Raw genomic sequence first — 14,080 nt, forward strand, 5'->3', positions numbered from 1 at the left:
TAAAAAAGACTGGATTGTTACATTGTTTTCATTTTAAAGATTCTGAATTGTTGCTTTTACATAGCATTTGAGATAGAAAGCAAGGCATCGGAACATCAGAGGAAAGTTCAACAATGGTGAGGGAGTCTGTTCTATGCCATTAATGGATCCTGAACAAGACAAAGAGGTGATTTAGTCCCAGTCTTGACAGGAAAAGCCACCACCGCTTGTCATGCACATGTCCAGTCTAAAGGACAGCAGACATTGATCTGCCTCCCTTCTGCCTACAGGGAATGATTTTTCAATTAAACACACAGACCTAACATTAGTTTGGGCAGACGTCTCTATCCGAAAGACCAGCCGATGCTTCATCATGACTGGAGGTCAGACATTAAAAGACAAACAGGAGACAAAGATAAAGTAATTTACCCTTTTCTTGGTTTTCCACAGTTGGATGAGGGGCATCTCTGTAGAAGTCTTTGATAATTCTCATTGCCGTTGGGTATTCAAACATGCCACTTTCTCGTTTTTCTATGCGAATTCGGTCATCTGCTTGGACACTGAGAGAGGAGACAAACAGGAGGTTTACATGAGACAACAGGAAAATCACACCAGGTAAAACTTCTGGATGTGCAATATGACAAAAGGAAACTCAAGGGAGCTCCTGCATATTCTGTGTACCATATTACACTTCTGAGGCAAAAAAGTTGTTGTTAAAATGAGAACTTGCCCGTAAAGGGATAGTTCACCCAAAAATGAAAATTCGGTCATCATTTACTCAACTTCAAGTTGCCCAAATCTGTGTTTCACTACATTAGAGTTTCTTTCTTCAGTTGAACAAAAAAGAAGATATTTTGAAGAATGTTGGTAACCAGACAGTTGACGGTAGTCATTGACTTCCATAGTAGGAAAAAAAACAACTCAACATTTTTCAAAATATCTTTCATTGAAAACCTTTAAAAACAAATTTGCATGACAAAATTCATTTGGTGGTTAAACTAATTTCCAACCAAATTCTCATATTATTATATATTTTTCTTATTTAAGCATTTGTGTCATGTAATTATTTATTACCCTACCTTAAATGTATGGCTATTTAAACAAAAACAATGTACACTTCAAAAGTTTGATCTGTAAGATTTTTTTTTAATGGTTTTGAAAGATTTTTTATGTTTTAAGAAGATTTTTTAAATGTCTCTTATGCTCAACAAAGGTTGCATTTATTTGATCAAAATATAGTAATGAGAATTTAGGGGGATGCTTGACTGTCACAAAACTGACGTCACAGTGCACAAAGAAATTGAATAAATAAATGTATATATAAACTATGCTGGTTCTAAAAAAGGCAATTTTTTTCTTCTTCTTGATTTTAGGGTGAAATGTGAGCTCGAGAATGTGAGAAATCATTAATTGAAGCAATTAATTCTGCTTTTTGTCACATCCTGAAGCCTTCAATACCAGTGGATTCTCTCAGTGGATACAAGGTGCATATTAGTCTCTCGTACACACACACGCTTCATCAACAGTCCATTCACTTTTGCTTCCCCACCATTCAACACCACATAGCTCTCAAGGACGCAGGTTTTCTTTGTATCTCTGTGCTGTTGCTAGGGTAACCAATGAACATATGTGGCCTATGCGAGTGTGCAGCCAGCTTTATCTTCCCCAACAGTGTAATCGACTTGCCGGAAAAAACAAATAGTAATAATTCATATAAAACAGTATTTTGCCCATGGGTGCCTGCTTCCACAAACCTAACTATGCAAATACATTCACAAGAGAAAGTCGCAAAGAAACATCTTTGAGGGCAAAACAACCTGAGAGAGAAGTGAAAAATATATATATGATTACATGAACATGGATATATTACCTTAAAATGAGGTAACATTTCTATAAACAGAACATAAAATGATTCTTTCATGCCTAAATATCATGGGTAGCTGACTCATAACTGATCCATAGATTTGTTCTTTTTTTTTTCTGAACAACAAGATTTTATTTTTATTTAGATAGCATTTTTATATATGCTTTATGCTACTAATTTCTTAGGTCACTTTGATCACAATTTTGCCTTCATTAGTTTATTTTAATTAATCCTGTGGTGATAAATGAATTCATCCATGTTCAGTACAGATATTCAACTAGTTATGCATTACGGTTTGCATATTTTTACGTTTACATTTTTCCTTGTGTGGATATCATGGAAAAGTTAAGAGGATTACAAAATTTACATGGTCATGAAAGATTGGATTATAACTTTTGCATCATAGTATTTGCATAAAAGTATATTGGCTGTACTTTAAGCAGCGTGTATTTCTATGTTTATTTTTGCCCCACATTCTCCTACTGCTTGTAGACTATTGTGAAATTTGTTTGCTGAGGAACAAGGCAAAATAGTTTTTTGTGGTAACCGACAGCTAACCAACAGACGCTTTCAATGGAACATAACTTGTATTCAACCTGAAATCTAACTACTTTGCGGACCAGTTCTGACCCTCACTGGAGCAACTTCATTTCCTTCTTAGGCTATCAAAGCCAAGTAATGATAACATGAGGACATTTTCCAAGTTATTTGAAGGGGTAAATGATTGAAAATCTTCAAGTGAAGAAGCATGATTGTGTTTGTGTATGAAGAAATTGAAGTTGTTTGATCGATAAGGCAGAAAGGATTATTCAGAATCCATTTCAAGTAACCAGTACGCACTGGGATGAATTGATGGCAGTGGCACCTTCAACACACCACCTGCAATTCTCCTGAGGGTCTTATTAAACTACAGCACAGCAACCACTCGGCAACAGTTGCTATGTGCCCTCCCGTACAATCACACCCCTGAGAACTGAAGCTCACAGCACATGGTTAGCAGAGGAACCCTGACATTTGTCTGTACGATATTCAAAGCAAGAAGAATGGAATGGGACAATGGAAACTGAACAAATGTGAAGGAAGAAGTGATTTTAACAGTCTTGAAGATAAATTGGCCTCCAATTTATCTTGCCGTTCTCTTCATAACCAGTAATTCAGAGACAATTTACATAGTGGCATTTATGTCCATACTTATTTACTTGCATAAAAAAAATATAAAAACAAACATTAAGCATTGCTTGATTGAATTGGGGTTTACCGACAGCACTTGGGGTTCACACACACACACACACACACACACACACACACACACACACACACTCCATTTTAACAAGTCTCGAGTTTAAGCTGCCTAACAAGAGTGCCCTTTAAAAGCTTGTATGCAGACGTAAATGCCTACGCAGTGATTTGACAGTTGTTCAGGTCCATAGGTCAGAGGTTTTAACCTATCAACACTTTGATATATAATTCAGCTTCATGCATCTTTTTATCCTGGTTTTCTATTAACAATATCAGAGGTTATGTTAATGGCAAAACAATGACAGGGCGATGGAGGAGAAGGACAGCAAGGAACCATGAGGGCAGATATATCTGGTTATAAAACACAAAGAGGTAAAATGAGGCAACGAGAAACAGCTGGAGACAAGACAAAAGGACAGAGAGAGCATGACTGGAACACATAAACAGGAAAGGGAGAGTTGATTCAGCTAGGACAACTGAAGGTTAGGTGTGTAATTTCTGCGCTAATACACCAAACAGAACTGCAAAAACAATGACTGTTTATCAAACAGGTTTCCCTGTCTGCCATCAGTCGAGCAAACAGTTCCACCACCAAATTCATTGCATTGGTGTTGCTGTGCTGGGTTGGTCAGGATGCTCAAACAATCACAAAGTCACAGTGTGTGAAGTACAAATGGCTTATACATATTTCTGCATATTAAGCTGGGATAGGAGAAAGCAGAAGGACATGAATTACTGCAATTCAGAAAGACAGAAAAAAACAAGTGAGAAGCGAGAGAGTGAATGAATGGTCAGTGCACTAGAGAAAGATCTAGATTGAGTGAGCGCAACAGTAAAATTCACAGATATAAGTCCTGTTGTGGTGGCATCAGTCCTGCCTGAAGTATGTGCCCCTCACTAATTTAATCTAATACCTCCATCTAGTACCTTTAAGTGTTGCCCTTGGAAACAGTGATCAGTCATAGCGAGTCAAAATAAATCGACAACATCGGTCTTGTTTAACAGACAAAACTGATGCCCGCCGACTAAGCAGTCTCTCGCATCGGCCATTTCTCTTTTGCTTAGGAAATGAGGAAATGATTAGACTTGGCCATGTGATGATCCATGACCACCAGTCGGGACTCCCAGCGAGTACAGAATGCAAGCCAGCACTTACAAAACAGCTTGCTTGCTCATTCAATCATGACTGTTCATTCTTACCAAAGATCTTGTCACTTCCAGAAATGTGGTTCCTTTGGACTTGAGGCTACTGTTGTCAGCAATACCACTGAAGATTGTCGTGGAACCCAATTCATGACCCACATGTCTTTCTACAGTTAGGACATGTGAGTGCGGAGCTGTCTAGACACACCTAATTTCTAATTGTTCAACAACCTTTGTAGATGTAGCGCTAGATGCCAGCCAATTTCCCAATGTCCCCTGGTGTAATATCACATGCTTTCAAGATTCGTTTGAAGTGGTCCTTTGTTCCTTCAGCCACTTTCTTCTGCCAGGAGCTCTGATGGAGAACTTTGAGGACCCATTGCAGCTGTCGCATTCCCAGAGTTTCTTCAATCTTAACAGTGTTAGCATGTTCAAGGATCTTGGTGTTGGCGAGTCATTCTCTCCAGTTGATACCAATAGTACCGTACCTCTTTTCCGAGGAACGAACCAGAATAGGAAAAATGAGTTACGACCAACAGCCTGAAATCTCATACTGCCTGCTGAGTAGGTACTACATTTGATGAGGAAAGAACTTTGTGATGTTCTTTATAGTATGAATGTGTGTAGTGGACTACACATGTGTGTAGTCCTTTCAGTTTGAGGATTGCACAGCACTGGCTCTGCAGGGTGCTCATGATCACAGCAGCTGACCTCAGAAAAAGGCATCTTGATATGGTCAAGGTTTCTTTTCCTGAAGAAAGACCAATCTTGATTCAAGATACTGCTTGACACAGTGCAACAAAAGAGAGCAAGTGGGGATGTGCTAACTGAAGGAAGTTGATCTCACCGTTTTAACAGACTTTCTTTACAACGGGGTGTCCAATCTTGCTCCTGGAGGGCTACTCTTCTGTAGATTTCAGTTCCAGCCCTGCTTCAACACACCTGCCTGTAATAAATCAATAAGTAATCCTGAACACCTTGACTGTTTTCTGAAATCACCCCCTGTACCCTTAAATAGGGCACTATTTGAAGGGACGTCCATTTGTAGTGGTGTGCAAAACTATAGTGGACATTGTCGAGAGCAACCATTCAACCCCATAATGCACCAGAATAACAAGTGTACAACGGATCTACACATAACGGCTAGAGAATACCCGTAATGCACTGTGAGGGCCGTGCCGAATGAATTCCTGCGTCAGATTAGAAGATGGCACTCGCGGCTGAATCATCCATCCATCCATCCATCCATCCATTTGCCCAACCGCTGGTCCAATGTGGGTACAGTGTAATACCATACATGTTTAAAGCTGCAGTCGGCAAGTCTGGCAGATTGGGTCGATTAGCCAAAATTTTGAAAGTTTACAACTCTCATACCCCTCCCCACTACCAGCGAGCACCCTCCCATCGAGGTCGTGCTCGTCAGTGCGTCACTGTGCGTGTGTACCTGATTTTCTGTGAACGCGTCCGTCTCTTCAGCATCTATCAACACCATGGACTCGGAGGTAGGCTGCCCTGGCTAATCTATCCATAGATAGCAATAACCGAGGAATTGGAAGCTTGTTAGTAGATTTTCTCTCCGCCATCACGCTTCATGCAATCTCCAGGCGAACTTCAGGCGTGGCGTGTGCATGTGATATTAACGTGCGCGAGTGAGGGGGATCTGTGGCGTGTGCACGACCTGTGATTGACAGTCAGATCTCACACCCCCCTGCGCTGATTGGACCCGATGATCCAGGAGCGGTGGATTTTTGCAAAACAAATAACACGGTCCAGGTGGAGTTAGAAGCTCGGGTTTTTTTCTAAAACCATCTTATTTATGTTGTTCTGTCGGATGATAGTGTCAATTTCACTGAATATGATCAAAAAAATTTTGCCGAAGGCAGCTTTAACTTCCTTTTTAATTGATTAATTATTTTATTAAGGTCCATACATGCTAGTTTCCTTGACAGTTGTCAAGGTGCTCCTGGCCCTCAAAGAGACACCCTTTTGAGCTCAAGTATAGATCTAGGTGACCACCAGGGGAAATGAGCACATCCTCCTGGTCTCGGTGGATCACGCTTCCTGGGCATTACAAAAGAAGAATTAACAGAACATCACCATGCAACTGATGCAGCTGTAAAGTTGGGTGGCCCAGGCCAGAAGTGAACACTAGCTGTCATCTCAGATGTGTTCTGGAGGAACTTTGGATGGCCTGATCACCAATGTGAGATCACCCTGATTTGTCAAAGAAATGTTGCCTATGATTACAGGCAAGAAAAAACTCAAGGATAAATAAACGAGGTACTGTAGCATTTTTCATGCAGGTAGTAAGTATCCAGTGTGGTTCTCTTGGGTTTGTAAGTATTATTGCTGCTTTCAGCCAACTTACCCTTCACCCTTCAAAGTGAAAACATTAAAGAGTGGAATTAAGATCTGTCTGAAGAAACAATCATCTAGAGATGTTCATCAGTCTAAAGCTGTGCCAATTATGACAGCCAAAGTGTTTCTGACTGCTTTGCAGGTGTGCTGTTATGTGCTAAGATGCAGATTTGTCTTCAAAACCAGCCAAATTTCACTTCAGTCGGTTGGGAAATCAAAGGACAATAGAGTAACACATTATTTTGTGGTGCTCAAAGACTTACTCAAGGAGAAACGTGGTGGGGTCAGCCAGTGGAAAAGCTGTTTAACAGTCTTAGATGGACACACACAGATTAGTTCTACTGAGGTTTGGGGCGATTTTCTTTGCAGGATTCTTTACACCTGCATGTAAAACGCATAAGGGTTTTAATAAAATTATGAATTCAATCTAGATACTATATCATGACAAATAGATATTCCCCCGGGTTATCCTCAAGCATTTCTTTCACTGCAAAACCACAAAAACATGATCCTGTATCAGTAAATAGCTGTGTACAACACTTTAACACAGGCACTTCAACTAAGTGATGAAGCACCAGCACCAGTTCACCCATAATGAATACCATCCATTCTACTTTGCCATGTTAAGCAACCTTGTCTACATGGCCACAGGCATTGAAAGAGCCAACAAAGTCAGGCTGGGTCCCTAAAGGAAGTTCAAGCTAAACTAAGAGGGAAATACTGCAAGACTTGCAGCACACCCCCATGGAATTCTTCTCAGTTTGAGGTATCCTAATGTGGCACTAATAATTTAGGAGCAAAAAAAGTGCACTTTGGAAGGGTAGAATACACATAATTTGCAGTCAGTGTATATGTCTATTTAACTATGTGTACATAGGAATATATAGGATGATGAATTGTTGTGGCTTAGCAGTTAGCACACATGCTCTGATACATTGAGCTGTGCTGCTCAGGTGGACATCATGAGTTTGAAAATGACCAAAATACGTATTTTCACATCTTTAAATGTTCCCACCCTCAAAAAAAAAGTGAAGTCAGTTAAGAGGTGATAGTCATTTACTGACATCTAGTGGTGACTGAACATTTGCTAGTCACTAAGTAGCAATTTTATATTGTACAATTCACAATTCAAAACATTATAATTGAAAACTATTTGAAAGCATAAAAACTAGCAAATATGTTTCTGTCATGTGAGGAGGTTTATGAGGTTGCATAATTAAAGTGATCTTAAAATAGAATTTTTGTAGTCCGATGAAAGGTGGAATCTTGATTTCAAGAACGGCGCAAGTTCTTTAGGCAATCAAAAGGCCTGTTCCAATACCAACATTTGCATCTTTGCACTTGAGAACTTTCTACTTTCAATCACGTCCTGTATTTGGCCTAGGTGTTCAAGTGAAGTCCTTTTGATTACCTAATGGGACACACTTGCAACATAGTGGTGTAATTGTTTTTACCAAGCTTTATTTGCACATAGCTTTATTTGCACTTTAAAATAAACTTCTAAATGTCTGTTTAGTAGTCCCTGTGTAACAGATTATATAATTTAGTCATTGTGATGCTTATAATTAAGAGACAAAAAGCAGTTTCAATAGTTTTACAAAACACAGAAGTTTTACTACCAAAATATAGGTAATATATAATTTTTAATATATTATTAATATATAAGTCACACTGGAAAGTTTTTCTTCAAATTTTTTTCTCCTGAACACGATGAATGGTGGGATACGCTTAACCTAAATACTGCTCGGAAGCGATTTTAGAGACAGAGTAGATTTTGTGCATTCAGAGCACTGAGCTTTAGCATTTCACAGACCTGATGGGACAGTATTGAACACTGTAATGCAATTTGATTATCTTCTACATTTTACTCAGTTTAAATTTTTTGACAAAAAAAATTAAAAATGCTTGTGCAATCAGTTACATTGAAATGTCCTGTTGCCTGTGAAGGTCATGGAACTTCTCTTCTCATAAATAACAAGCCTTGCAGGAGAGTAAAAATAACATATTAAATAATATCTAACAAATCTAGTGATTTAGAAAATAGTGATTGCACTGGGCAATCAACTTACAGGATGATATGAGTATAACCAATGAGAACGTAGGGAGTATTACATACAAATGGCCATCCTGGCTGTAAATAAACCCTAATTTCTTCAAAGAGCAACTTGGAGTGGTGTCTTTGATACTGCGCAACTAAGTAAAGGGAAGCACTACAGATTCTAGCATATACTTTGGAAGTGGTAAGTAAGGCAGTGATAGTGTTTTCTTGGACGGGACGGCGAAGCCACGCCATTTCCATGGGTTGGTTAAAGTCCTCAAGTGACTTGACATTAGATCCCTCAAGTCAGATAAGTTAGTTAGAAAAAATGACCACTGTCACAGTACTTGCAGTCACTTGCTCAAGCTCTCAGGTGGTCAAGAATGCAAGTGTGGGTATTTGGACAGGCCCACAATATATAATTTGTAATACAGCTTTCACTTACTCACCAATAGAATATTTAAGAAAATCAGTTTTTCAGTTGTTTTTTTAAAAATCATATAAAAAAAAAACAACTAAAAGAACAAATAACAAAATCACAATAAAATAAACAAATCAATTCATCAATTAATTGGTTAATCAGATAAAAACAAAAAGTAAAATAAAAAACCACTATTCCAGCGTTTTCCTCCAAACAATGTGCTAACTGAAGGCACACTGACAACAGATATAGTGATTGTATCTATGTAGGCTATACTATGCCGTGCATCCTTTTTTTTGTTATGTGCAACAAATATTTAAAAACATAAACCTTACATCATAAAAAACAACAACAACAACAGCAGCTAATCAGTTGTTTTGAAGCCGAAAGGCAGTTTAAATCACTTTATTGATAATAAAGGGAAAAAAAGCATTTTTTGGGGGTTCTTAATTGGTAAGAAAAAAATATTACAAGAGCACCTGACTGCAAAGCACTGTAATTTTTTGCGTAGCTAGGATTATCCACTCAATAATGTGACTGAAGGAGAATTTCTGTGCACAACTAATCAGTAATAAAGACGGTTATCAATTATTTTCATTTATGATTATATAATTTGTTGTTGCAGCCCCTTTATGAAATCATCTACAATGCAGCATCACACAAACATATTCAATCACAATAAGATAAACAAACTATGCCTACCCAACATGAACATGTACCTGGACAGAGCAATGTTGCGTAATAACCTCTCAGTCGTCTCTGATAGGTCTGAAGGCACCAGGATCTCTACAGGTTGTATTTTAAGTACCCTGGACTCCAGCTCTGAATGGGCCATGTTATCTTTAAAACAGTCCACCATCACATCCCCGATGCTCGGCTGGACCACCTGAACTCAAAAGGAAAGACAGGGTTGTACTAGTGAGTATTAAAAGTTATGAATATATGGGTTTGTCTTATTAACCAACTGAAACTCTCAGCTGTATTCCAACTAATAGCCAGACACACCAAGCCGCCGGTCAGCCGTCAGCCAACGTCAGGCTGTCACGAGTGTGACATGGCAGTTCCCTGATTCTGCATGTTGAATCGGGGAAGTCGGTGAGAGAGAGCGCTCTGATTGGCTGTTCAGTTTAGAGAACGAATCAGTGCACGAGAATAAAAGAGAAAGTGATGAAAGCGAGCAAAGAAGTCAAGATGGCACAGACAGAAGGCAAATATTTTCAAAACAACATGAGATGCCTGGAAGAAAGTGATCTGCATGAATGATATTTAAAATGGTAAGCAAGCACTTCTTTGTTTACGGGTTTATATATCTGCAGTCCTAGTTTTGGTTTCCCCTTTTGAATGACGAATACAGATTACCTGCTGATGTAGACAGCTATTTCCTTACATGCAGACGCAGAATGCACATGCTAGTTGGCAGTCAGCTGATGTGTTCAAGCGCAGCTTTTTGTCCCAGATTCAGCCGACAGGAAGCGACAACACAGTCGGCTTTTGTCGCCGCTAGTTCTTTGATGACGGCTTGGTGTGTCACAGCCTTAAAGCTCACCCAACACTACCAATTACCACAATGATTTCTTACCACCATCCCTACGGTCAGCTCCTTGCTCTGTTTATCAAAACTCTCGCTCACACACATTAGATAGTTGTTGCCACTGTCCAGCACCACATCTTCAGCCTGCTCCAAATCTCCAAGCTTCAGCAGAGGATTCACATCTGAGAACAAGACAATTCATTCATTTTGGGTTCTGTAGGTTACTAATAAAAAAAGATACTGGAGCTATTTAATAAATTCAAAATGTTGTGCTCACTAAGACTTAAAAAAAAAAAAATTATTACTTTTATTGAGCAGGGATGCATTGAATTGATCAAGTGATATTAAATGCTGTTCTTTCTATTCATCAAATAATCCTGATTATTTTTTTTTTTTATCAGTTTCCACACAAATATTAAGCAGCAAAACTGTTTTCAATACTGCTAACAATAAGAAATGTTTCTTGTGCACCAAATCAGCATATTAGAAACATTTCTGAAGGATTATGTGCAGTGTTGCCAGATTGGGCGGTTTTGAATTTTGATTGCAAGGGTCAAAATTGGTTTGGATGGGTGGAAAAAATTTGGGTTGGTTTGTGATCAGTTTGGAGGTTTTTAAACATTTAAATTGTATAGGCTTAAACTCAAGTGTGCATGTACTCCATCTGATCAGTCATCATGACATTACTAAACACACACGGCCACGGCAGAGTCGGATGGTGTTGGTGTTGATGTCGCAGATGAACACAGACTTTTAGCCAATCAAGAGCGATAGCAGGCAGACGTGATGATTCATGAATGATTTGGCTTGATCAGGACATCTTAAACTTTTAAACCATCCAGACTGCAATCTACAGCTGCTGAAAGAGGTTTGAATCAACGATTAACCAGTTTTGACTGTGAAGATTTCAGCATTATGTTCTACAATGTGTACTTCAAGACGTACTATAGTTCTGTTTGAAGTTAAAGCGCAGCACAAAGGTAAGCACATTATTATTACTGTTAATTTTTTTAACACGAATGACACAATTTTGGCTGTTATAGTGTGTTCATGAGTGTGTGAGATGAGCGTGTCACTGTCAACTTATGTGTGTTTCCCAGGGTTGAAGTCTGTTAATTTCTTGACAAAACAACAACAAAATTTTTTTTTTATATTTGCTTGTATTGTTTTACTCAGTATTTGCCATGTTTTGATCTGTTTTCCTCTTGTATTATTCTCCCAGCAGGAAAACAAATACATTTTTATAATTTTATTTTGTCATCATTATTTATTTTTAAGGAGGTATAAACATATATTACGATATATAACATATTTATAAACATTGGTTGTCATGACAATATTCTCTCACATTCTTTTAGCACTGAATGTTTTGGGCGGGTTTTTGGAGAGCTTTTGGGCTGGAAATCATCGACTCAATCTGGCAACACTGCTTAAGTGACACTGAAGACTTTCACAGGAATAAATTACATTTTAAAATATAGTTATACATTATAAATATGACTGTTTTTCCTGTATTTTTGATCAAATAAATGCACCAGAGACTACTTTCAAAAATATTAATAAATCTTTCCAACCCACAACTTTTAAACAGTAGTGTCTGACACACATCAAACTGCAGCTAAGAATCTGGTCAACAACAGATATATTGAAATTAATCTTAAAACAGGAGTGAAAGGCAATTATGAATCTACTGAGTAAGTGCAGAAACATTACCTTCTCCCACAAGCGTGGATTTGGTGTAAAGTGCATGAAGTTGCCGTGTGAAGAGAGAACTCTTGTTGGTGCTGGAGGCTTTGATGGCTGAAGTTTCCATCTGCTTCACTACACCTACCTAAGAAATGAGGCACGAAAACACTCTTACACCGACCAAAATCACAGAAAAAAAAAAAATGAAATGGGATGTTGATAAATATACTTATTTCTACATGAGAAATTTGCAGCATATTATAATTAAGAGAACACCAGTGACCTTGTATCCCTGAGAGACCAGTCGGCGAACATGCACAAACAAGCGATGAGTAGGGATGCTGGCCGTCATGAAGTTATGGTCCAGATGACAAGTGATATTGAGTTCCTTTGCAGCGATCTATAAAAACAATGTGGTAGGGGAACAAAAAAGGTTAAACTTAAAAAAGGTTCCTTTGCAGTTTCCTTTGCACACCATAATTATTTTATGTCGAACATTATTAATGACAACAGGTCAATGCCATTACATTAAAGAGATAGTTCACCCAAAACTGACAATTCTGCATTAAGCAAACACGTTTGAACTTCTGTTTATCATATTTAATGAGCTCTATATGTACAGTCGTGCTCAGAATTAATCATACCCCTGGTAAATATGATCAAAAATGGCTGTAAAAAATTAATCTGCATCGTTTATCCTTTTGATCTTTCATTCAAAAAATTGGCAAAAATCGAACCTTTAATTGAAGTAAAATAATTGAAAGTGGAGGGGAAATCACATTATGAAATATGTGTTTTTCTCCAAAACACGTTGGCCACAATTATTCATACCCCTAGAATTTTTTATGAATAAAATATCTCTGAAGTATATTCCCATTAATATTTACTTTTTTTAGCACACCAGGGTGACTAGGAACATGAAATTGTCTAGCTATGACTTCTTGTTTCACAGGAGTTTAAATATGAGGAAGCACAAAGGCCAAATTCCCTGAATCATCCATCACAATGATTAAAACCAAAGAATATAGTTCTGATGTGCAGCAAAAGATTGTTGAGCTTCACAAAATAGAGAGTGGCTGTAAGAAAATAGCTAAAGAATTGAAAATCCCCATTTTGACCATCAGGGCAATAATTAAGAAGTTATAATCAACTAAAGATGTTACGAATCTGCCAGGAAGAGGACGTGTGTCTATATTGTCTTAATGCACGGTGAGGAGGAGAGTTTGAGTGGCCAAAGACTCTTCAATAATCACAGATGGAGAATTGCAGAGATTAGTTGAGTCTTGGGGTCAGAAAGCCTATAAAAAAAAAAGAATAAAAAAAAAAAAACCCTACATCCCCACATGTTGTTTGGGAGGTTTTCAAGAAAAATGCTCCTCGCTCCTCCAAAAATAAACTCCAGCATATTCAGTTGTCAGACACGACTGGAACTTCAAACGGCACAGGGTTCTGTGGTCAGATGAAACTAAAAAAATAGCTTTTTGGCAGCAAACACACTAGATGGGTTTTGGTGCACACAAGGATAAAAAGTACCCCATGTGTACAATTTAATATACCATTGGATCTTTAATGTTGTGGGCATATTTTTCTGCTGGAGGTCCTGGACTTCTTATTCAGATACATGGCATCGTGGATTCCATCAAATATCAACAGATAAAAAAATCAAAACCTGACGCCTTCTGCTAGAAATCTTATAATGGGCCGTGGTTGGATCTTCCATCAGGACAACGATCCAAAACAAACATCAAAATCAACACAAAAATGTGTTAGGGAGCACAAAATGAAGCTTCTGCCATGACCGTCCCAGTTCCCTGACCTGAT

The 14,080-nt window shown here is 38.2% G+C and overlaps 1 protein-coding gene across 1 annotated transcript in view; it reads right to left on the reverse strand.

Moving 5' to 3' along the window:
- Positions 1 to 14,080, reverse strand: part of msh3 (mutS homolog 3 (E. coli)) — a 65,101-nt gene that overhangs the window by 47,993 nt on the left and 3,028 nt on the right. The window contains exons 5-9 of the mRNA XM_082168658.1: positions 12,543 to 12,659; positions 12,287 to 12,404; positions 10,622 to 10,755; positions 9,762 to 9,928; positions 409 to 539 (exon numbers count right to left, since the gene is read on the reverse strand). Coding sequence (XP_082024784.1) covers positions 409 to 539; positions 9,762 to 9,928; positions 10,622 to 10,755; positions 12,287 to 12,404; positions 12,543 to 12,659 — 667 coding nt within the window. The remainder of the gene's footprint in view (positions 1 to 408; positions 540 to 9,761; positions 9,929 to 10,621; positions 10,756 to 12,286; positions 12,405 to 12,542; positions 12,660 to 14,080) is intronic.

Source organism: Leuciscus leuciscus, assembly GCF_965113295.1.
Source record: "Leuciscus leuciscus genome assembly, chromosome: 5".
NCBI classification, from domain to species: domain Eukaryota; kingdom Metazoa; phylum Chordata; class Actinopteri; order Cypriniformes; family Leuciscidae; genus Leuciscus; species Leuciscus leuciscus.